General features: G+C 32.1%; 2 protein-coding genes, 1 long non-coding RNA gene and 1 pseudogene across 6 annotated transcripts; 2 read left to right on the forward strand and 2 right to left on the reverse strand.

Moving 5' to 3' along the window:
* Positions 1-2,224: 2,224 nt before the first annotated feature.
* Positions 2,225-3,209, reverse strand: LOC114386667. Its single transcript, XR_003661137.1, has 3 exons — positions 3,107-3,209; positions 2,739-2,792; positions 2,225-2,627 (listed from the first exon to the last, which is right to left on the reverse strand). It is a non-coding gene; the product is annotated as an uncharacterized LOC114386667 (long non-coding RNA).
* A 1,488-nt stretch (positions 3,210-4,697) lies between these two features.
* LOC114387447 (eukaryotic initiation factor 4A-15-like) lies at positions 4,698-8,716 on the reverse strand. Of its 2 annotated transcripts, XM_028347642.1 has the most exons (6): positions 8,542-8,716; positions 7,542-7,611; positions 7,271-7,377; positions 6,646-7,076; positions 5,595-6,275; positions 4,698-5,135 (listed from the first exon to the last, which is right to left on the reverse strand). In XM_028347642.1, the coding sequence occupies exons 2-5, from the start codon at positions 7,607-7,609 to the stop codon at positions 5,640-5,642; spliced, it is 1,242 nt and encodes a 413-aa protein (XP_028203443.1). In that variant the 5' UTR covers positions 7,610-7,611; positions 8,542-8,716; the 3' UTR covers positions 4,698-5,135; positions 5,595-5,639. The 2 variants fall into 2 exon arrangements, with proteins under 2 accessions (XP_028203443.1, XP_028203442.1); XM_028347641.1 differs by lacking the exon at positions 4,698-5,135 and having other exon boundaries at positions 5,374-6,275.
* Positions 8,717-12,377: 3,661 nt separating this feature from the next.
* Positions 12,378-14,391, forward strand: LOC114388207 (glycylpeptide N-tetradecanoyltransferase 1). Of its 3 annotated transcripts, none has more exons than XM_028348570.1 (2): positions 12,378-12,784; positions 12,869-14,391. In XM_028348570.1, exon 2 carries the CDS (start codon positions 12,975-12,977, stop codon positions 14,154-14,156), a length of 1,182 nt encoding a protein of 393 aa, XP_028204371.1. In that variant the 5' UTR covers positions 12,378-12,784; positions 12,869-12,974; the 3' UTR covers positions 14,157-14,391. The 3 variants fall into 3 exon arrangements, with proteins under 3 accessions (XP_028204371.1, XP_028204368.1, XP_028204370.1); XM_028348567.1 differs by having other exon boundaries at positions 12,378-12,600; positions 12,704-14,391; XM_028348569.1 differs by having other exon boundaries at positions 12,378-12,600; positions 12,827-14,391.
* Positions 14,392-14,758: 367 nt separating this feature from the next.
* Positions 14,759-18,690, forward strand: LOC114385881 (annotated as a pseudogene).
* The last annotated feature ends 7,248 nt before the right edge of the window (positions 18,691-25,938 follow it).

Raw genomic sequence — 25,938 nt, forward strand, 5'->3', positions numbered from 1 at the left:
TTCTTATCATTTAAGCCAAAAATAATGTTAAATAAATATTTTTAAAGATATTTCAATATATTTTTATTATAAAAAATAGTTCATATCATCATTGTAGTAGGCTAAGAACATTTTGTCTTCTCACTGTGCTTAACAAATATTGAACTTGGCTTCTTATTGACAACGTACAAGCCTTGATATGCAAGGTAAATAATATGTAATAATTATTGTCTTTTAATCACTTAACTTGACTTTATTCTAATATTTATTATTATTTCGAGTTTTAGGAAAAGAAGATGAAGATATGGAGATGGAGAAGGCTCAAGCTACTTCAAATATGAAATCATTTGTTGTTGGAGATGTTTAAATTTCATATTTTAAATTTATTGCTTGGATTTTCTTTTGTTAAGACATTATTTATTTTATTGATGTAATTGACTAATTATTGAGATTTTATTTACATTTGTATTTAACTTAATTTGATTGTATTATATTTTTATTAAAATTGAAATTCTTTTAAACTAGGCCCGCGGACCGGCCCGTTTGACCCACGGGGTCGGCGGGGCGGGGGCCAATTTATTTGTTCCGTGTAAGAAGTAGGACGGATTGACCCGGTCCACTACCAATGCGGACTTATACGGACGGGCCTTACGTGGGCGGACCGGCCCGCTTACCCACCCCTAGTTACAGGGGATAATTTATGAAGCCGTGATTTTTTAATTAGCAGTTTTTTAGTTGAGGGACTTTGGGTTAGAGCCTTAGAGGATTGGAAGTGTATATGTTGATCTTTTGTATTTGGGTGGCTACCACTTGTACCTTTGCCCCCATCCTCCTTCTCAATAATACTTTTACTTTTGCTGATAAAAAAAATAATGATACTCAATATTCTTTATTTTAAACACTTCTCTAATATTTTTATTTTTTTATTTATCTTTCTATTATATTATAAATTCTATCATAGTTATATTTTTTTTTTCTTTTTTTTCTTCTCTTTCTTTAGGTATTAGATAACACAAACATTTTTATAAAAAAGAATAATGGGATAGGAAGAAAAAAAAACGGTGTTAATTAGATGTTTATAATAGAGAGTGATCAATGTATCACTACTCTAAATTCAATCATCTTTGTCCATATTCTTTCACCTCTATTTTTCCTCTGTACATCTTGTTATTCTTCCAGCCTCATCTCTCCTGTCTCCATAATTGATGTAGATGTCGAGTCTAAAGCTACTTGCATTGAGCCATTAACCCACAATCACGAACGAAGTTGTTTCACAAGTTTAGTTTCTAGAGGTAAATAATCTCTATTATTAGGGAAGTGATACGAAGAAGATTTGCCATTGTGGTATTGTTGTGAGGAAACGAATCTTGGCAAACTCTTCTACTGATGCTCTAAGTACAAGGTATGTCATTTGATGTTAATATTTTTTATATGGAAGATGTATCAAATGAAAATGACATAGAAAATTGAAGTTTTAGAAGCCGAAATTAGGATATTAAAATGTTATCTATTAGAATAATGAGATAATGATAATTTTGTAATGTATGATTTGGTTAGTTTGTAGAACTAGGGGTTTGTTTTTTCAAAAAAAAAAATTGTATAAAATAGAAATATCTTTTAATATTATATATTTACAAAATACCAATGTGAAACTTTCGATAAAAGCAGGTAAAAAGAATCATGACCTTAAGATTAGACTATCAATTTTATTAATTGAATATTCACTTGACATTAATATTATCTTTTAATTTTCACGTTACCAAATGAGTCTTGCAACTTGTGATATGAAAAAATGCAACAGTACTGCTCTTTAATCTTAAAAAAAATGACTTGATATAGTAGATTTTTAAAAGTTAAAATTAATATCAAATAAATTGATATCACCACAGAAAAATACTTACAGGTGCACAGTTACAAAATCTAGTTTCTCTCAAAATGTCAGCCACACCGCCATCAATAAATCAATGAATTCCAAACCATGTTTGATAAGGAGTAAGTGATCTCATGGAACTGCCTTAAATGATTAAAGAATCAGCTAAAACAAATTGTCTGATTGGATACAAATCATACGTGCTTTTGAGAGTTTTTCTACAAGAAATATATATTTTTTTTCCCAATATCTAGACTTTCAAAAGTTCTCAAAAGCACTTCTACCTTTATATCCAAACAACATGCTATTAATCCAATAACAAGTTTCATATTGCATGATAGCCATCATTCATAGGTTGAACTTCCAGAAAGCAGAGATACAGTTAAACCCAACTTTGGCATTTACAGCTATCACTCAACTAACTATCAGAAACCAGTGTGTGTTACCTTAGCAGTCAGCGTTAGACAATTTGTTAGTTTGCTTCCAAAATTGCTTTCATATTGATAAAAGCGCCAAAGCAAGTAAGTTAAATAAATACATAGATCAAGATAAATTAAGCTCGAAAGACTCAGCAAATCACATGGAAATGCCTAACCCAGAAGGCAACATAGCAACATCGATTTTACTCAGAAAACGCACAAGCTCATCCACATGAACAGTTGTTATGCTACCTTAGTCAACTTCTCCTTTTTCTACTCATCAAGTCATGGTAGTATAATAGTACGCTCATTGGTTGACCAAGAATACAAAATATGAACCAAAAAATCATATTTCCAACCTGCATGCACAAAATAACAATGAAAACGAATAAATAAACATGAAGGTTATAATTTATAAGATACCTTATTAATAGACCAAAATTCTTAAATAGGACACTTTAGAGGCATACCATTGAGTTTCTGTATTTATTTTGGAGGTAATTAGTGATCAAGACCAAAGGAACCTAGATAGAAGGAAAAGACATTTGTCATTATCATGTTAAGTGAACTAAAAATACAGATATCATAATTATCAAGTTATCTTAAACATAGTTAAGTTATTAACTATGCTTAAGATAACACAAATTTGTCTAGAGAACAATATCTTTCACTTAGCCATATAACAGGAATTAAACTCTCACTCCAACTTTTTCATTTCTTATATGGAGTGAAGTTTATCGTTCTACGAAAATTTGTGCAAATTTTATACTTGAATAATTGAAGCTTAAAAATAGATAACTTAAATGGACAAAAAGAGAATATGGCAATAAGCCTTTACCTGAAACATAATTCCTATAACAGCTCACAACTTGAACATGTGGCAAGGAACGGCAATGCATAACTGCAGTCAAATGAAAAATTATGAGAAAAATTGCTAAAGGAAGAAAAAATGAAAAGCTGTACAACAAATGACTCAACTCAACTAAGAAAACAATGACAACAATAAGTATGAATACACTAGTAGAAACTAGAAATATAACACTCTTCCAAGTGTCTGAACACCATATAAGGACATCTTTAATTAAGCAATTTACAGGGGCTGCTTCACTATATAGTTTACTCTCTCTATTCCAAATTAATTGATGTTTAAGGTTTTTTCACAGAGATTTAAAAAAGCAACTATTCCAACATAATAGTATTTATATAGATATCTTTAATTATGGTAATTAGGCAATTGTTGGATATAGTTAGATATCTTTGCTAACAAGTCCTTGGGGCAAGTTGTACTAGGTTCGATCCTCTTAAGCAAAGTCTTGATTCGAGCTTTGTAGATGAAAAAAATATGATTAGGAGGAAAGATTCTACTAAAAGTAATCAGTTAGGTTTGTTGACGAAGATTAATTATAAGTAAAATTAATTAATACTCCACACCATTGTCAAGGGTACCAAAAAGAAAGTTAGATATATTTATGGTAATTAGGAAATCCTAGGATTTACACTCAGCTGTGTACATTGACATATGAATTCAGTCATGTCTCTTGCTTTCTCTCTAGAGCTTAACGAGGCCTTTTTTCATGCCTTCATGGGGGAGTCACTGTCCATCGGTGCCATTTTTCTTTCCAGAAACCTTGTCTTCAACAACAGTTTAATCATTCCTATGGTGAAAAATCTCCCTGCTGTCAATCAATCTGGCTGTGACTTTTCTACCCAATGACAATCATACCAGTAGTAACCTCTCTTGACACCAATGGTGAATTCTTTAGTTGCAGCAATTCAAACAAGCCTACTCTTAGTAACTAGTTAGGGACTTTGGAATATTGTCTTGCCTTCTGTTTTTATTATTATTTGAGTTTTTCGTTGCTTGATTTGGGGTGCGGTTGTTCGTTTATGATTGGAGTAATTTAGACGTTGGGAAGGGGAAGGTGATGAATGCAGTTGTTTGTTGTATACGAATTTTGAGATAAAATCAACCCACCCAATGTACCTGAGACATTAATTAAGGAATTAAAAAAAATTATTATAATCCATGTGTTATTTATTATTTTATTTACACTTTCCTATTATCTTTAGAATAAATAAGATAAACCAAACATCTAAGACTATTATTCTGTTTGTGGTATTCTTAAATATCAACTGAAAAAGCCATAGTGGCTGCTGAATAATGAGCATTCAAAAGGTGTTTTAGGATCTTTTGAATGTCTGTTAATGAATAAGCTCTTGCTATTATTCCCTTCTATTTCCTTGTTATTCTTGATCTTTAATTATTAATTTTAAATTCGATTTTATTTTGGCGATGCTCAAAGACCACTTATGACCTCCGTGCTTAGTTCTTTGCTTAGTAAATACGTTAATCACAAATATAAAACCTTTTTTTAAAGTACAGTTGGCATAGCTAAAATAACTTTGGACGCAGGACAAAGCTCACAAAATGGACACATCTCAGGCTCTTTACTCATCACGCATTGAATACAACTGGAAGCAGCGACATAATAACCCAAAGTAATTTTCTGCCTCGACAAAACAGGCCTCTAAGAGGTAATTACATAAGTTTAATGGCAACAGAAATTACCGTCACTGACTTACTTCCAATACTCAACACAAAATTCAATATTTCAAGTTACTTGAAAAGTTGGTCAAAAGAGTCAAACATTATGATTTTAAAATCTTACAATTTCAATAACATCCTGCTCATAAATAAGTTAACTAGGTGCTCCATCAATGCTTACAACATTGTGACAGACAAACCAGAAAAAACAACCTCCGACTGATGATTCAGCGAAATCTACGATTATTGCAATCCATATAGCTGTTTTATGAGTAGAGAACCACAACCCGAATATCTTCCCTCACACAATGATCATCCAATCCTTGGAACATCGAATAATGTAAGTTGATAGCTATTTCAAATGGGGATAAAAAAAAATCACTAGAATCACGCTACCAATGTCCAGTTTCATTTTATTAAATACCATTTTCAAATTGAGAAAACGAAACAACCAAGAAAAATAACTTTAAAAAGCATAATAATATGTAACCCTTTGAATACATTTGAAAAAAAATAATAAATCAAATTATCCCTACTTATGTTAGAATAAGCAAAACGTGTATGAAAAAAAACCTTGCTTGTTAGAAAGGTGCAACAACTACCAATACATCAATTCAGAAAATAATGTGACTCCACATTGCAAGTACTCATCACTTGGGACATTCAGACGACTGATATGTAAATTAAATAACTACACCTATTAAGAAGGTCAAACAAGGTTTAAGAGCAGAAATACAACAAAAGGGGCAAAAAGGAACAAGAAACATTACATAACACTTACCTCAGAAACCAACTTTCCTCTAATATGATGGAACAAAAAAACTCATCAAAGGAGTTCAGCAACATTTGAAGGCAGCTCCTCAATAATCACATTGTAAAACTTCTGGATGTCAAACAGCATTTTTTCATCATCCCTTGTGACAAAGTTAATGGCAACACCTTTCCTACCAAACCTTCCACTACGACCAATACGATGGAGATAGTTCTCGGGCTGTGTTGGGAGATCATAATTTATAACTAGAGACACTTGCTGGACATCAATACCACGGGCCAAAAGATCAGTAGTTATTAAAACACGGGATGACCCAGAACGGAATTCACGCATAATAATGTCCCTGGTATTTTGGTCCATGTCTCCATGGGTTGCTGAGACTGTGTGGTCTCGGCTTCGCATCTTGTCAGTCAGCCAATCAACCTTTCTTCTGGTGTTCACAAAAATGACACTCTGAGTAATTGCCAATGTCTCATAAAGATCACATAGTGTGTCAAGCTTCCATTCCTCTTTCTCAACATTGACATGAAATTGCTTGATACCCTCCAAGGTGAGCTCATCACGCTTCACAAGGATCCTCACAGGTTTGTTCATGAACTTCCTTGTGATCTCAAGTGCCTCAGGAGGCATTGTAGCAGAGAAAACTCCCACTTGAATCTTAGATGGAAGCAACTGGAATATATCATAGATCTGATAAAAATGAAATTAAGGTTAAAGCACTTATGAATAAATTTGTTTGGGAAACTAAACAAATAGGCCAATAATAAATAAAATCTCCAGGATAATTCAAAGGAACTTACTCTCACATTTTAGTTCTACTGCTGATAATATAAGAATTTCACATGCATGACAAGCATACATCTCAACTAAAAGATGAAGTTAAAAAAATACAAATAAGGAAATAAAATAAAGTTAACTAAGAAATTCAAGGAACATGTATAGAAGGCATGAGTTTATCATCAATGTACAAAAATACAGAAACGTGGGGCATTACATATCATAAACAAGAAATCCAATCAGTAATTCTTCATTAACAAAAGGAATATGATTTAGAAAGAACCTGATCTTTAAAACCACGGGAAAGCATTTCATCAGCCTCATCCAATACAAACATCTTGATGTAGTCTGGCCGAAGTGACTGTCTGCGCAGCATATCAAATACACGACCAGGAGTACCAACAACAACATGAACACCACTCGATAGAATGCGTTGGTCTTCACGAACACTGGTACCTCCCACACATGCGTGCACCTTCACACCAAGATAATCTCCAAGTGCTCGCATAACCTTTTCAATTTGCTGAGCAAGCTCCCTAGTTGGTGCTAAAACCAAGGCTTGGCATTCAGTCACACTATAGTCAAGTTGCTGCAGAATTCCAGAGCAGAAAGTTGCTGTCTTCCCAGTTCCAGACTGGGCCTGTTGTATAACATCAAGTCCCTTGCAGAAAGGAACTATTCCTCTCTGCTGAATAGCTGATGGCTTCTCAAAACCTAAAACACAAATCAAACAAGTTTAAATGTATAGTTAAAGATTGATACCAATAAAAAATGAAATTTCACAGTCCAATAAAAACATAACAAATAACAAAAAATACAATTGTCATCACGATAAAATACAAAATAACTCTTGGTTTGAAAAACAAAATTAAAAAAGTAATAGAGGACATAAAGAAAGTTAAATCTACCATATGCATAAATGCCTCTCAGGAGATTCTCTTGCAAGCCCATAGCATCAAAACTGTCATAAACCTCATCATAAGATGTGAAAAAATCCTGTCCATCAGATGTAAGCCTGCAGCCATCAAGTTTTCAAAATCAAACATATTAGACAAAATCAAACATATTAGACTGAAACATGAAAAACAATTAACTAAATGTTAATGAAACAAAATTCTGCACAACTACTTTGAAGAACAATAAACAAAAATAAAACAAAAAATAAGTGGAAGATCTTACAACTCATTCATCTTGGTATCATATTGACGAGCATCAAACTGTGATCCCTCGGGTGCAAGTCCTGCCATGACTGCAAGATGAAAAGAAATAGTATTACAAAGGCAAGTTTTTATTTTGGTGTCCAGCCAATCCAAAGTCCATTTGCAGCTCAAATGCACAACATAAAATGCGGCCAACATGTATGGCAAAGGCAAATACATGTTTGCACGTGAACATTATTCTCTCACTGCAGCCAAAGAGGCAACAAATTTTGTTGTGCTTTGGCCATTACGGAACAAAAATCCGGTAGTTTGTCTGTAAATTGACAAAAATACACTAATAACTCGATATAACACTCAATAACGTTTTCAACATATTGTAGTTTTACTCCAGAACTGATTCAATTTAATACCGCTCAAACAAGTGTTAAAGTAATTTTTTTACCACCAATTTTTTTAACATCAAATTATTTTCAATCTAACTCAAGACATAGCTCATACCCTTTCTGTTAACAACACATCAAAAAGTAATTTATATCATATGTCGAAAGACATTCCATTACAACGAAACCACTTCCAAATAATTATTTATAGCGCTTCACTCTATCTCACTTCTAATAAAATCAAGTTTTTAAACTCCAAGCGAGCCAAAACACACGCTAAACAGATCAGTACAAAAAAAAAACTAAAGGAACAAAAAAATTAGCGTAAAAGAACTGTCAGAAAAAAACCTAAGATCAACGAAAATAAACTAGATATCACGAGCGAAAAGGAAATAAATCTAAATCTCCGTATGATATCATCGTTATCGAGAGCATAAAAAAAACGATACTAAAAGTAACTTCCTAAAGGTTCATAGGATTCAAAACGAACAAAAGCTAGCAAACCAGAGGGGCATAAGCAGATCCAATCGTAAAATAGCGATAACAACTACATCGGTTGAATACGAAAAAATAACAGGGTGAAGGAGAGCGAGAGGTAGCATCGAATCAGAGAAGATGGAAGAAGAGAGAGAGAGGAACCTTAGGGCGACGAAAGAGGTCGTTGATCGGAGAGGAAAAAAAGCAAAGAGAGTGGTGAGAGCAGTTAGGGTTTCCCAAACTGCTCAGATCTACGCCGCGGAAAGAGAGAAACACAATGCGTTTTTGCGAAAGTGAGTGGGAACTGTTAGAACAAACGAATCGAAAGATTATAGCAACACACGACCCTCTCCTTTTTGGCTTTCGGAGTGTGCTCTTTTTTCTTGCGATTCCCATTTTGCCCTTGCCCCTACCCCCTCCACTTACTTACTTTACACCCAGTCAACGGGCATGGGTCAAACCGCCATGAGATTTGAGAATCCACCGTTCTTGGGCTCCGGCCCATGGTAAGAAAAATAAGTGTATATTTATTAGTACAATTTTTTTTTATAAATCCTCCTACTTATTAAAAAAAATTATATATATATATATAATATTTTATACTTTTAAGATATTAAATATATTATTTTTTATTTTATAAATTTAGAAAGATCTGTCTACATATATTAGTATGTTTGGATAAACTTTTTTTGTAAATACTTCTAGAATAAGATAAAAAAAATTAAATAAGTTTATATCTAAATTAAAATTAACTAATACATAAATTAATAGTAGAAGTTTTCTTATATTCAGCATTAGCCTTCACTAATTCCAATAGAATTAGATTGGTGTCCCACCAAGCAACCATAACTCAAGAGTGTGGCTTGAGGAAGGAAGAGAATTTTTCAGATTTTGTTTTTTTTCTTTTACGAAGGTTTATGTTTTATCTAAAAATTCCTAACACACTTTCTTAACTCAAAGCCCAAATCCAAAAGGCCTTAAACAACCTAAGTCTATCAACACAACCAAACACATAAGATATAAATTTAGATTTTTATTTTTATTTTGTATTTACATGAAATAAACTAAAACAATTCCCTTGAAAATTAAGTTAAAATTCAATTTAAAATAGTAAATCAAGCATTAAGGAAACTAACGATGTTACAAATATGGGAACTTGTTTTGCTTATTTTTTTATTAAAATTTATTTATTTTTAACCTGATGTGGCATTTGTTTACAAATTATTGTCAAAATTGTTGTACTTTTATCAAAACTTCTTTTATATTATTGAGATAATCATTAATTGTAATACTATCTTTTTAAAAATAAACATTGAGTGACCATAGCTATGACAGAAAATCATTTTTCACATCAATTAGCATCACATTCAATGTAAAAAAAAATGAATGACTATCTCTAAAATAAAGGTAGAAATTCATTTTCTATATTAGTTATCCAATTGATCTAAAAAATAATAGCTTTCTATATTGAATAATTATACATTCACTCATGTAACCAAAATATGGAAAAGTCTAAGGTGGGACCATCTAGATAGGTGATCCAAAATGAATCATAACTTTAAACCATTAGATTAATCTCATCCTATGGAACATATATTACACCCTATTTACAAGATTACTCCTCCCACGACTCCTTTCTAGGCCATTATTGTCGCCGATCATCGTTTGTCATCATTGACAATTTCTAGCGATGACATTTTCATAAACAAGGTTATTTCTCACTCTGTTATGTTTTTTATCTGATCATCACAAAGGAAGATAAACTATGCGAGGAGACATGGGCTGAGATATGGTGCAACATGCCACAAAACTATAATCTCGCAAAAGAAGATAATCATCACGAGTGAGGCTACTCTCGCCATCTCTTTCGCACATGTCCAAATCGTAAACTCTTTTGTTTGGACCGCTCTCACTCATGCCTATGCTCTATAATGATCGCTTTTTGAAGCTCTTCATTTATGTGTTTCCCATCCTTGGACACTTGTTTGGTTGGTTCGCATTTGATTTGCACATTAAATGTGGGTTTTTGCATGTTTTACGTAAGGTTTCATGTTTGCTTGTGCTTAGATGAGTGTGTGTTTGGATTTAAGTTGGAAATGCAATGCACGTGATTTTATGCAAATCTAACAAATAAAAGTAAGTTGAAAGTAAAAACAAAGGTAGTGATGTTTCTACATACGTAAGTTTGCCTCAAACATATATTTGCAACCTTCTATCCAAACACACAATCTAGCCTGAAGCATACCTTAGGGCTACCAAAAGTGGAGATGTGATGGTTTGTTGAGGTGTTTTGCGTTAATGAAAGAGTTAGAGTAAGGAATTAAAAAAAAAAATATTGTTGTCTAAAAATTCCACTTGGCCCTAAAAAGATACTCCCTTCTATCATAAATATAAGAAAAAATATATTTTTTTGTTTCAAATATAAAAAAATTTCAACTAACTTATATAAAATAAGAGTGAAAATAAATTTGTTTAAAAATTAAAAATATTTTCTCTAAAAATATTTTAAAAAATAAACCCAGAACTGAAAATAAAAAATTAACATTTTTTGAAGAAGTAAAAATGAAGTGTTACCTTAGACTACTTTCTTTTCAATACATGTTTTATAATTTTTGAAAATTTGAAAATAAAAATAAAAAATATAAACAAAAAATAAACACTTAAATCAAGTTTTTATCTTATTTTTATTCTTAATATCAAATTTCAATAAACAAAAAGTTAAAAATAAATTAATTTTTAATTAAAATTAATGTATTTAATGTGAATAATAATTTTTTTAATTAATATAAATTAATTATTTTATTCTTATATATTTGAGACCATTAAATATTTAAGCCTAAATTCAATAATTCATCATAGCCCAAGAATGAGTCATTGGTTAAAGAAGATAATCTCACAACATGCTACAAAACTATAATCTCGCAAAAGAAGATAATCATCACGAGTGAGATTACTCTCGCCATCTCTTTCGCACATGTCCACATCCTAAACTCTTTTGTTTGAATCGCTCTCACTCACACCTATGCTCTATAATGATTGCTTTTTGAAGCTCTTCATTTATGTATTACCTTCTCAGCTCTATTTTTTGCTTGTGACAACGAACATGACATTGCTTTAGGGTGCGAACCCTTGTTTGGTTGGTTTGCGTTTGATTTGCACATTGAATGTGGGTTTTTGCGTGTTTTATGTAAGGTTTCATGTTTGCTTGTGCTTAGATGAGTGTGTGTTTAGATTTAAGTTGGAAATGCAATGCATGTGGTTTTATGCAAATCTAACAAATAAAAGTAAGTTGAGAGTAAAAACAAAGGTAGTGATGTTTCTGCATACGTAAGTTTGCCTTAAACATATATTTGCAACCTTCTATCCAAATAGACAATCTAGCGTGAAGCATGTGCCAGGGCTACCAAAAGTGGAGATGTGATGGTTGTTGAGGTGTTTTGCGTTAGTGAAGTGGTCAGAGTAAGGAATTAAAAAAAATATTGTTGTCTAAAAATTCCACTTAGCCCTAAAAAGATACTTCATTCTATCATACATATAAGAAAAAATATTTTTTTTTTGTTTCAAATATAAAAAAAAAATTGAACTAAATTATATAAAATAAGAGTGAAAATAAATTTGTTTAAAATTTAAAAAATATTTTCAAAAATAAACCCAGAACTTAAAATAAAAAATTAACATTTCTAACATTTTTTGAAGAAGTAAAAATGAAGTGCTACCTTAGACTACTTTCTTTTCAATACATGTTTTATAATTTTTGAAAATTTGAAAATGAAAATAAAAAATATAAACAAAAAATAAACACTTAAATCAAGTTTTTATCTTATTTTTATTCTTAATATCAAATTTCAATAAACAAAAATTTAAAAATAAATTAATTTTTAATTAAAATTAATGTATTTAATGTGAATAATAATTTTTTTAATTAATATAAATTAATTATTTTATTCTTATATATTTGAGACCATTAAATATTTAAGCCTAAATTCAATAATTCATCATAGCCCAAGAATGAGTCATTGGTTAACCCGTCGCGAGGGAGAAGTAGCCGATAATAAAAACACTCGTGCCGCACCTTCGTCTTCCCCAATGCTTCTTTCCACACGCATCTCGGAATCCCCTTTCTTCATCGCATAGATACTTTCGCTAGCCCACCAAGTAACCCTTATTCCAATTCACCCTCGCCACTCCTTAGATCGAAATCATTTTTTTTCGCCCGGCACAGTGAGTTAATCTTATTTTCATCCACTCTCTAACCTGTTTCACCTTTCATAACTCGATTTTAATTAGCCACTGATTGCATTATTGTTTCATCTTCTGTTTCCAGTGGATCGAGATCCTCTCTTGTTTCTCTGTTTCAATTTGGATTCGAATTTGAATTTCAGTTAATCTCGTTTTCACTGCCAGGGTTGTGTTTTATTTTTATTTTTTTGATTTGATATTTCTGCAGAGTTGGGTTTTTTTTTATATAACTGATAATGGGTGATAGCAGTGTTCAATCTGGGTCTCCAAATGCAAAACCAGATCTTGTTGACGGAGACTCGGCGGTTTCCAATAACGCGACATTGGAAACCATTGTTCAAAGTTTCCAAGATTCAATGTCTCTTGGTAAGAGACACAAGTTCTGGGAAACTCAGCCTGTGGGGCAATACAAGGATGTTGGGGACTCCAGTTTGCCCGAGGGCCCGATTGAGCCCCCAACTCCTTTATCTGAGGTCAAGCAGGAGCCTTACAACCTTCCTAATGCTTATGAGTGGACAACATGTGACATGGACTCTGAGGAAATCTGTGATGAAGTTTATGTTCTGCTCAAGAATAACTATGTTGAGGATGATGAGAACATGTTCAGGTTCAACTATTCCAAGGAATTTCTAAGTTGGGCTTTGCGGGTTCCTGGCTATTACCAGAGTTGGCACATTGGCGTGAGAGCCAAGACATCGAAGAAGTTGGTTGCTTTCATCAGTGGCATCCCCGCCAGGATCAGGGTTAATGAGGAGGTTGTGAAGATGGCTGAGATCAATTTCTTGTGTGTTCATAAGAAGCTCAGGTCAAAGAGACTTGCGCCTGTTATGATCAAGGAAGTCACCAGGAGGGTTCATTTGGAGAATATTTGGCAGGCGGCTTATACGGCAGGAGTTGTTCTTCCAACGCCGATCACAACTTGTCAGTATTGGCACCGATCGTTGAATCCGAAGAAGCTAATTGATGTTGGATTTTCAAGGCTTGGGGCTAGGATGACGATGAGCCGCACTATAAAACTTTACAAATTGCCTGATTCAACGGTTACTCCTGGATTCAGGAAAATGGAGCTTCGGGATGTCCCTGCTGTTACTCGGCTGCTTAGGAACTACTTGAGCCAGTTTGTTGTTGCACCTGATTTTGATGAAAATGATGTTGAACATTGGCTTCTTCCCAATGAGAATGTGGTGGATAGTTTCTTGGTGGAGAGTCCAGAGAATCATGAGATCACAGACTTCTGCAGCTTCTATACTCTCCCTTCTTCCATCCTTGGAAATCAAAATTACTCAATTTTGAAAGCTGCTTATTCTTATTATAATGTCTCCACCAAAACTCCACTGACTCAGTTGATGAATGATGTGCTGATTGTAGCAAAGCAAAAGGATTTTGATGTTTTCAATGCATTGGATGTAATGCACAATGAGAGTTTCCTCAAAGAGCTCAAGTTTGGACCGGGAGATGGACAGCTCCATTACTACTTGTACAATTATAGGATTCGTAGTGCCTTGAAACCATCTGGACTTGGACTTGTGCTCTTGTAGTTTGATACTATTCAGTTTTGGTTTCAGTATGTAATTGGAAAAAACATTCATTTGTTTTGTCTATTAGCTTGTTGTTTCAACATTGTTTTGTGTTCCTTTCAAATATTGCCAATTAACATATTAGGTTTTCAGGGTATGTGAGAGCCCATCTTATGGCAGACTTTCTGCTAATGTGCTTATACTGCAAAATTCTGAAGTTGTTATGGTCTGCTACTTCAGTTTCCTTTTTGCTCTATTTCCTTCTGAATTCTCTCTCTCTCTCTCTATGCATGATTGTATGTAAAAGTAGTTCACAATTCTGACAAAATTCATCCTGTCAAGTTTTTATTGCTGTTTGGTCGCATATTATTATTTTGCTGATGACTATGGCTGTCTGTCTGCATTTGCTCATATAATCTTCCATTTGATCCAATTCGAGGTTTAGTAGGTGTGGATGTCTATCTATATAGAAATTTTTAGTGGTTAATTGAATGTTTTCCCATGAGATATATTACCATCTACTTTTGTTTAATAGTAGACTTCATTTAAGGATCGGTTAAGTTAGCTTTCTATGCAAGGGCTAGTTTTTATGAAGATACAGGACTAACTGGCTATCAGGGGTAATGGGGTAAGCATTTTCTGACCTAATTCACTCACATGTTAGCCAGAGCCGACCTAACTTTCTCACATGTCTCGTGATTGGTTTGTACTTTGGGTAAACATTTTCTGTCACAAATAATTGCATGCAAATCACATTGTTTCACTTTGTTTTATTTTAAAAAATTTGTACTCAGAAAACAGGGGGGAAAATCTATGTTTTTGAGCTTACTCAACTAACCACATCAATTTTTGTGCGAATGAAACTTGTGAAAATAAGAGAAAGCCACCCACCAGATGGGGGCATAATTGTGATAACCATAAGCTGCCTGCCAAAAGAAATACACGAGTTTTAAAAAAAAAGACATTGAAATGCCAACCATCATCCTTCTCAGCTTTGCCACCACCAACAGCCACTGAAACCATCCCAACATGAAGCTGCTGACTGAATCCCTATTTCAGTTCTATGACTATATTAGGCAAGAGCAGAAACCAGTTGTCATGAAGATAATGTGTTTTTCATACCTTGTTTAACTGACTTATAAAGAATGTGTATTGTCTTCTTTCCTTTTATTGTGATTTTGGCACTTGTGTTTGGTTTTAGCTTGTGTAGAGTTCAGTAAGAACTACCTGTGAATTATTTAGTTTGTGTTTGCAACCCCCAATGTAAAGAAAGGAAAAAAAGAAACTTGAGTGTTCTTGGATAAAATAAAGGAGAGGGGTGGGCTTGTGCTCCTGTAGTTTGACATTATTCAGTTTGGTTTTGCTATGTAATTGGCAAAACCATTGATTTGTTTTCTTTTGTTTTATTAGGTGCTTGTTTCAAGATTATTTCTTGTTTCAAATATTGTCAGTTAACATATTAGGTTTGCAGGGTGTGTGAGATCTCATTGTATGGCAGACTTTCTGCTAACAAGCTTGCACTACATAATTCTAAAGTTGATATTATCTACTGCTTTGATTTCCTTTTTGCTCTTTTTCCTTCCCAAATTTCTAAGTAGTTCAAAATTCTTACAAAATTTATCCTGTCAAGTTTTTGTTGTTGTTTGACTGCATATGTTCTGTTGCTGATGAGTTCATATGATCTCTCATTTCATCCAATTTAAGGTTTAATAGTTGCGGATACCTTTGTAAATAGATTTGTGTGTGTGTGTGTGTGGTTAATTCATTGAATGTTTTAGCATGGGATATAACACCATCTACCATTGTTTTATAATAGACTTCATTCTTAGGGAACGGTTAAGTTGGCTTTCTATGCAAGGGACATCGCTTCAAATGTCAATATCGACCGGGTTGTTTTGACACATGGTATTGTAGCTTCTGCGTTATTTTAGGTTGTGTAATGCGATTTTCTTGTTAGATGTGGTTTTAAAACATAAATCCAAACACTTTTTTATTTTATTTATTTGTTTATTTTAATGAAAATACTGCAGGGATAAGCATTTTCTGATCTAACATGCTCACGTGTTAGCCAGGGACTGGTTTTTTCTTAGCTTTGTGATCGGTTAAAACATAGAGAAAAAAAAAAGTTAACTAAAAAGTAAGTTGGTTTAATCAATATTGTTTATGATAATTTTTACTTTAATATAGATAGACACATAGGCTTTTATCCTTAAGAAAGGCATATTGTTTAAAATATGTGCAAACTGTAACACAAACATGATATACATGGTTCACAATCATAATATATGCACCTAAACAATAGGGAACAAACTGAATTTAACTTGAAAGAATCAAGAAAACGTGGAGATCTAGGACCAACAATAGAGGTGGTCTCTTGTTTGCATACCCCTGAATTATTAATTTCAACGGCATTGGAGTGCTGTGTTTATTAAATTGAGAAGGTAAGGATAAGTCTGCAATTAATTTGATGGTCCAGCAACCAAGCTTCAGTATAAACATTTTTAACATTATCAACTTTCTTACCCTTCTATAAAAAAGCTTATGCCCCTGACACCAGGACAACTGATAACTCATTCCCTTCCACAAGTAAGAATAATTAGGAACAAGAACAATTATTTAGCACTTGTGTTTTGATTGAGTAGATTCCAGAAAAAAAATAAAAGTTATAAATTCTTAATGCGTGCACAACTTTGTAGTGCTCCATAGGAGAGAGTGATTTTGACTTTTTTTTCTTCGTTCTCAAACTTGAATAGGAGGCATACATTTTTCAGGAGTAGAATGACACCAACCACTTTCAAATGAACATGTCATGTGTAGTATTCAAACATCTGCCTATTATCTTTCTTACAATGAAATATTAATTTGAATACGGTAAGATTGCTGCAGAAGCACTAAGCAGCAGATTAAGTTGCGTAAATAATCGATATTTTTTTTTTTGCTGTCTCATTTCTTGGCTATAAATAAAGCCATTGTTTGGTGTGTTCGCTACACACATCTTGAGTTGATAACAACAAAAGTGACGATGTATATAGGTCCTCTAATGCATATTTCTGGCTTGTGAATTTCTTCATTTTGGCTTGTGAATTGACCCCAGATTTTTATAAGACTACATGCCCAGATCTTTATAGAATAGTTAGAAGCGAGGTTCAAAAAGCTCTAAAATATGAGATGCGAATGGGTGCTTCTTTGCTTCGGCTTCACTTCCATGATTTCTTTGTAAATGTAAGTCCATGTGGCAGTTATTTGCCTATTCATTGATTTTTTTGTTAAGGACCCAGAGAATATTAGCAACGAACTTTTGAATACACCCTTTTGATTTATTAAACGAAAATGATTAGAAATCACATTTTTTTTTTTCTGAATTTCACTTCTTATGTAATTATTCTCACTCATAATTTTGTAATTTTTAATAACTTATAACTAATAATAGTGTCTTGGAAGAAGTGAATAACACTCATCAGTGGATTGATATAATCAATATTGAATTGTTTAAAACTTGGTCATTCCGCTAGAAAACATTTGGATGGATATAATATAGTACTAATTAATTTATGTAATAGGAATTGTCAACCTTTTTCTCTTCTTTTACTTTATTGTTTATCTAATTAATATATTTGGGTCTCAGGGTTGTGATGGTTCAGTTCTGCTGGATGGAGGCCAAGATAGTGAGAAATTTGCTACTCCTAATTTGAATTATGCTAGAGGATTTGAAGTTATAGATACAATCAAAAGTTCAGTGGAGCGTGCATGTAGTGGAGTTGTGTCCTGTGCTGATATATTAGCCATAGCTGCCAGAGATTCTGTTCTCCTTGTATGTTCAATGATAAAATATTGATCATTCATTAAAAAAAAAAAACCCTCTTGGCAATGATTTCTCCCTATTAATCGTCATGCTGATTTAAGTACGAAATTATTTCAACTTAATTGATATTTAAAGGAAGAATTTGTTAGTGATAATGATCTTATAAGACGCTAACAAAATTGTATAATTGTTGCTCAACATGATAAGCTACTCTATAGTCTAGCAAAATGTTAGTACATTTGTTGCTTGCTTCTTATAATTCAATATATTATTACTAATATCTATTTATCTATTTATATGTATCAGGTTTCCACACTATTTGACGAGGAAGTGCACTTTTTTCAGTGTTAGATTGTTCAACTTCTCAGGGACACAAGCACCAGACAGTACAATAGAAACCACTATGCTGAGTGAGTTGCAAAATTTGTGCTTACAAAACGGTGATGGGAACACAACCAGTGTGCTAGACCAAGGGTCAGTGGATCTATTTGTTAACCACTACTTCAAGAACTTGCTCGATGGGAAGGGTCTTCTTAGCTCTGACCAGATTCTCTTTTCCAGTGAAAATGCCACGGCAACTACTCGGCCTTTGGTCCAATTTTATAGTGTTAATGAGAGAGTTTTCTTTGTAGAATTTGCCTATGCCATGATCAAGATGGGGAATATAAATCCTCTAACTGGTTATGAGGGTGAGATTCGGAGGAACTGCAGAGTAGTTAATTAATTCTTAATATAATGATATGAAGATCATAGATATTAGACAGATACAAGAATTATGTATGTAGCTTGAAAGGGTTTGTGCGTGCTTGATGTGTATTTCATGGTTTGCTGTATTTTACATAAATAAATTTAAAAAGAAAGTTCAGTTAATTTCTTAATGAATTTAATTAATTTAAATACACGTAAACTTTTACATTATTATATAATTATTGTGTTTTATGTGATGAACTGATCTGTGTTGGGTTGGGTGTAGTTGCTAGTGTCTACTGCTATTTGCTTTAACAAAGTTGGCATAGTAGATTTTACTATTGTGATGAATTACTTATTTGTTTCTACAAGTTTTTTATTAGTCGATATTAGTTATTAATTAGAAGACTTTTAGGGTGAATTATTATCACAAGTACGTTGTCCATCAAACATAAGTTTTATGAGCCATTAGATTAATCTAAAACACACATACTTTTATTTGTTTTATCAAGTTGTTGTGATGAATAAAAGTTTCCCATAGAGATGACTATTGTGTTTGCTTGTTCCCATCAACAAGTTGCACAAATTGTTATTTTAATTATATGTTTTTGTAGTATATAATTATATAAGTTTATCAGCTAATAAATTATTTTTAAGAAAATGCTCTTATCAAAGAAAAATAGCTATTTGTTAAAAAATAACAGTTAAAAGTATTTTTGTTCAATTTTTTTTTCTAATTTAATAAATAGAAGGATGATTTTAATATATTATTAAAATTTTAATGGTAAAATATAAAATTAATAGTGTAAATTTTTTTCCCTCGAAAGACCAACACTGTTGGATTCATTGCTTATTGACTGTTTGGATTGTACACCAATTAGCACTTTTTACTCTCCTTTCTTCGTACAAGCAAACACACCCAATCCCAGGATGCCAAGTGGAAATTTTTGTTGACTGTTGTGTGGGAGTTCAAACATTGTCTATTACTGTACATAAGGTGGTTGATATTTTATTGAAATAATAAATAATATAAGGCCAACAGAATACAATTTTTTTTTTTTGCTTTCGGGTTACGGTAGCTATTTTATTTTGTTTCAATATAGTTATCTTGAGAAGTTGGTAAAAAAAAAAAAGTGATTGAATTTGTTTTGTGGAGGGATTGCCTTTTATTTCTTTATAAGAACGATCAGAAGGAGTATGATGTAATTTTTTTATTCTTATATTTGCTATAAAACAAAATTCTACCACAACATATTACCTATTATTGAATAGTTGAATTCGTATTAAGAAAACGGCTAAAAATCACACACAAATTAAAAAAATGTTTGTTCCACAACAGTTTTCATGTATTTATAACTTTATTAATTTGCTTGCCCAAGACTCAATGTTCACATAAAATGAATAAGGGAATCTTTGTTTTATTTTTTACTTTTATACATTTTAAACATGAATCATGTATGTTCACACTATTATTCTGGCAAAGACCATATTGTTGGAGTCTTGATTCTTACAACCTCAAATCATTCCCAATAACAATAATAAGTGTCTTGATAACAACCAACTGAAACTCTCATACAATCCAAATAAGGAGGGTAGGGATTGCAATCATAATTTCTAACACATTTACTGTAAGCTACCTCTACCACCTTTGCATTTGATTCTCGTGACTGCGAGGATGAAAGACATGAAAAGTTAGTGTATGCTTTTAATATGAGTATATATGAGTAAAACATCACATGTAACATGGAACAAATAAATATACATCAAATACTATGACAAGCTTGTATGGCAAGAATGGCAAACAAAATCACTAATTTGAATCAAACCTTTAACATATCTCCTAGATTGAAAATCTTAAGATATGACGACGATGAAATAAAAAATCAGATGCTTGTTAATAAAATTTAGTATCTTTTGGAATAATATAGATATTATAATGATAGGGATGAAATCAAAAACTAGATGATTGCTAAAAACAATTAACTTTTTTTTTTCCTTCATAGAATTTATTTTCTTTTATTTTAATTTTCATACTTTTTCTCCCAATAACAATAACAAGTACCCTGATAAAAATTACAATTCAGACGGGGAGGATAAAAATTCCAATCGTCGTCTCTAACACATGTATAATCTATCTCTTTTACCTTTATATTTGGTTCTTGCGAAGATGGAAGACCTAGAAAATTAAGTTTATAATTTTAATATATGTATATGAGTAAAACATCAAAATGTAGCAAAAAAGAGATAAATATAAAACAAATAGTTAATTAAAAAGGCTAGAATCACAAACAAAAAGACTAATTTGAATGTTTCCTCTTGACATATCTCCTAGATTACAAGCTTAAGATATATCAATGAACTCTAAAACCAAATGTTTCTTGTAATCATATTGATCAATTGAATATTAATGGCAGGAAACATTACATGCCAAATATTAGAAAAATAAAAATATATTTAATGTAGTCCAATATTATATTATTAAACATTTAATTGATAATATAGGTTCAATGTTATTGCTTGTTTGGGTCAAAATCATTTAATGTAGGCCACATTATATTATAAGCAAATGCCTATGAAATACTTAAAACATCATGGATTAATTGTGTTATTGGCCCCTGTAGTTTATCAAAATGGCGATTTTAATTAGTTCCTTTAGTTTGAATTGCTCAAATTAAGTTCTTATTATTTTAAAAATTAATGAAATTTGGCCTAATACTTAATTTTCTTCAAATTTCTAACGATATGAGACATGAATTTCATTAGAGATGATATGAAACTAACATGTTTACTTGACACTAAAAAATAAGTTTTGAAAATTAAAAGGAAAAAGTTCAATGTGGGATTTGAGCCCACTATTTCATGTAATAATTTTGTTATATTGATTAGCAAAAATATTAAATACTATATTGATTAAATATAGATGGTAGTCAAATCCTTAAACATAAAAACTGATTGAAAGTTATAGTCCATACTTATATATAAATATATGAATTTTTTAATGTTATATTTATGTACTTACATTTTTTCTATTTTAAAATATATTTTATATGCTATTGTTTTTATACAATATAATATATAATAAAATTCATAATGAATATTTTAATGTGTATGTACTTGAATATTTATAGCAAACCGTAAATTTCACATTAATGACATCAAATATTACATGCATGTCAAATACTAAAAACTTGAAACCACTTCAAATTTAAAATCTCGCTACTTTGAACTTTTAATTAACTATGGTATGAATTCATCACGGATTTGATTTTAATGATTATTTTTTAAACTTTCATTGATTTCTACCTTTTGAATGTAAAAATTATTTAATTTAAAAAATAATAATTATGAAATGGTACATTAGGATTGATTCTAAATGCATAAACTCTTATACTTGCAGAGACTTTATTTTCTTTTCTGCATTTACATTTTATACTTGATCTTAGCAAAAGCACATAAGCTGGTTTTACCTAACTACAAAAGTATCCTACATTATCATAGAAAACAATTTTGTTATAGCATATTTATTTGCGACTATAGTGCATAGTGCTAAAACAATAAACATGACAGTTTTGCTAATGGTTAAACAAATTAAAACTGGATGGTATCTTAATTTACAAATAATTTAGGTTAAATTGTAATTTTGGATCCCTCTAATTCTTGATTTGTAATGTCAGTCCACTTTTTTTCTTCTTCACAATTTTAGTCCCTAAATTTTAAAATATGTAATTTTAGTCTAATATTTAATTTTGCATACATTTTTTTTTATTTTTGTCTCATTGAACCTTAGACCTAACATATTTATTTAAGGTATTTTTAAGAAATAATTAAAATATAAAATAAAAGAAATAAATATATGCAAAATTAAGGTTTGAAACAAAATTGTATAATTTCTAAAATGTAGGGACTAAATATAACATCCTTAAATATAGATTTTCAAAATAACTTATTCATTTCCTTAATGAAAGTTCTCTTTATTATTAACTTAAAAGATTATCGTGCATAATAAACTTTCTAAAGATAAAGGAAATTTTTGTCAAAAATATGAACTTTCTATTCCAATTTCTTAAAAATCATTTTTGCTTTTAAAACATGCACAATAAACCATAGTAATTTCTTATCATGTTAAAAACCACAAGTCAGTGAGTAGACACAAATATTTGTGACATATATAAATCATACATACTCAAGTAATAAGTAATGGTAAATAGGTGAACCTCCATGGTCACCAAAGATAGATAGATAAGTTTCATGTGTCATAAAGAGTAGCAAAACATAAGTGTCTCAATGAAATCAGTAAGTAGCATATACAACCCAAAGTAACAAGTAAAGTAATATAAAGTAAGTAATGACTAAATAGGTACAAAAGATTTAAGCCTAGGTCTACCCATCCTAAAATACATATAAGAGCAATCACCTATACTCAAACCTAAGTTAGTTGTACCCAAAAAGAAGTACAGTTAGAAGAAAAAAGAGGTCTCTTGGTAAAACTCATCAAAAGAGTCCCCCTTCATCAAATTCGACTCTATGACGAGATCTTCCTCCTCAATAGATGTATCCTCGTCCTTCATCCTCAAACACAAGATTCACCAAGTCTACTCTAGGTGGTATCCAGGACTCAGGTAGCACCAATCGTGGAGATATCATAGTAGAGAAAGTAGCCTCAATGTCCTCAGATGAAGAATAAAATCCGGCAGAGGATGTGACACCATCTACCCCACACATATATGTACTAATAATAAAAAAATAAGAAATCAGAATTAATTAAAAAAATTTAAAACACATTTAAATAAAAACATTTCAAAAGGGTAAAAGGCTCACATTCACTTTTATAACATCATAATATAATTTTTCCAATAAATGATAAAATCATCTCGGCTCAAAACAAGGTCGTTCAAGACTTCATGCAATTAATATAGAAACCTATATCCCAATGCCACATTCTAACAGAGCGTTGTGTCCCAAAGTCCTTCAACATAAGGTTCCTTAAAGCAATTCACCTAGTCATCTGCTCCCATGAACACAAAGTTCAAGATCATCACAGGATCCAAACACAAACAACACATGGGGAGTAAGTTATCACATTCCTAACTAATAGAGAGAAACAAGACAACATGTAGATATACATATCATATAAACGAAATACGATTTACTTAAACATAACTCACGTCATTCCACCACTTTGCCGCATAACATCACATCACAACACAACACGTCTCATTCATTTTCACATCATTCATGTACTCAAGGATCGAAACACAATATCACTAAATCAATCAATATCGATCAATACACAAGCATTATGCAACAAATATACTAAAACTCAATCCTATATGCAATGTGGTACCATGTCACTGAAAAACCTCGTCAGGCGCCTAGGAGTACATGACAAGACAAACCACACACTAGAAAGTTAGGTCACTCTCACTAGGTAAAATCATAGGGAGACCAGTTAGGGTCACGCTGTTTTGCGAGAATGCTCCAACCATGTGGGATCGACACGGGCTTGAAGGAGCACTCAAACCGGGTGTATTCACCCTCAAGGCCTAGACTCCGAAGAGTCTGTCAGGGTCTCTCCCTCCTGATTCAGGTCCAACCCAGAGAATATTTTAGCACACAGACTCTATCTATGAACTGTACAAAACACACGACTCAATTGTTCTCAAAATAATTTTATCTCATCGCGCTTGTGATTAAACTCGTCAGAATCCCACAGTGGTTTCCATCACAATACTCGTCGTGCATTAACTCGTCGCCCTTAAAGGGTGTTATAGTCGTGTGATTGTATGGTTCATAGCTCACAACTCAGTGCACACAATATCTCAATGCACATATATATTACAAGTCAATACATACTCAATATATCACATACACTCAGTCTCAATCACAATGATATAATCCTAATTTAACATGTTATCACACCTCATGAATCATACATTTTACCTATGAACTATGCAATACACACAACTACTCAATTGTTTTCAAAATAATTTTAACTCGCTGCGCCTCAAAGTGATTAAACTCGTCGGATTCCCATAGTGGATCCCATCACAATACTCATTGTGTAAAAACTCGTCACCCTTAAAGGGTCTTAAAATTGTGTGATTGCATAATTCATAGCTCACAACTCGATACACATGTATTTCACCATTCATCACAGGTTTAATTTGTCACATACTCACAATTTGAATCCCAATTTCATAATCTCAATATAACAATTTATACAAAAATGCTTCTCACAACATAGGGAGTAAAATCCCTCAAACAATTTCGCACAATCATATTAAAATCAATGAATCAAAATCATAGGTCAAAAACACATAAACACCAAGAGCATTCAATTTTATCAACCAATTCGCATCAGAACATCAATTGGTCCATCAAACACAACAATGTCGTATTTATAATCGTAAAGGAAAATTATAATTCAATAAACATCCAAAAATAAATCCCAATTTAATCCTCTAAGGATTCCTACACATGTTCATTCTAACCCCCGATTGCGATAAACACATCTCTTACCTCTAAGCGGGCTCACGTGTGTATTGCAGCAGCAATAGCGGCATCTCTAGCGGTTTCTTGAGATTCCTCAAGCTTTTCCTTTGGTTGCTCTGCTAGGATTTTCAAGCGTTAGAGAGAAGGAGAAGAGATTGAAGCCTTCATTCCACTGTCTATATGCGATGAGTATTTCTACCTCCTCAAATATTAATTTAAAAATCACAACGGTGAAAATGTGAGGAAATGAATTTTGAATCCGGTATCCGAATCTCACAAAGATCCAACGGTTAACGAGTCTGAGATCATAATTTTACTGAAACAAGTTTGGGTCTCTATGGGAAAAGAAGAAGCTATGATGCAAAGGGCATTTCTCTCCTCTCAGACATTTTTTTAATAAATTCCAACGGTGCGAATGTTCAAAAATCGGTTTCAAACCATGTTCTCAAATTTCACAATGATCCAACGGTTAGCAAACCTGAGATCGTTATTTTACTGAGATAGATTTGGGTGTATGCGGGAAAAAAAGAGGATTTTGGAAGAGGAAGAAGGGAAAACGAAATTGAGAGGAAGAGAAAGTGTAAAGACCTATTGTCAGTCTAAAAACTAACCTAACATGTTTCTATTTATAGCTAGGGTACTCACAACCTATTATTTACTCTATTTTTTATATTTATTATTTTATAAACAAGAACTCTATTTTATTTCCTATCAAATGAATAAATAAAATATCTTTTTTTCCTTCAAATTATTATTTTAATTAATAACGCTATTTCTCCTTATTTATTTAATTATAAAAACTTCATCATTTTTTAAAAACTC

This window comes from Glycine soja, chromosome 15 (assembly GCF_004193775.1).
Source record: "Glycine soja cultivar W05 chromosome 15, ASM419377v2, whole genome shotgun sequence".
NCBI classification, from domain to species: Eukaryota; Viridiplantae; Streptophyta; class Magnoliopsida; order Fabales; family Fabaceae; genus Glycine; species Glycine soja.

Excerpts from the sequence above, each read along its gene's own strand:
- LOC114388207 (XM_028348567.1), top strand. The coding sequence starts at position 12,855 with ATGGGTGATAGCAGTGTTCAATCTGGGTCTCCAAATGCAAAACCAGAT.
- LOC114387447 (XM_028347642.1), bottom strand. The coding sequence starts at position 7,609 with ATGGCAGGACTTGCACCCGAGGGATCACAGTTTGATGCTCGTCAATAT. Across the intron at positions 7,077-7,270 it reads GAGAGGCATTTATGCATATG|GTTTTGAGAAGCCATCAGCT; the intron begins GTAGATTTAACT and ends TTTGTGTTTTAG. Across the intron at positions 6,276-6,645 it reads CCCGTGGTTTTAAAGATCAG|ATCTATGATATATTCCAGTT; the intron begins GTTCTTTCTAAA and ends CATTTTTATCAG.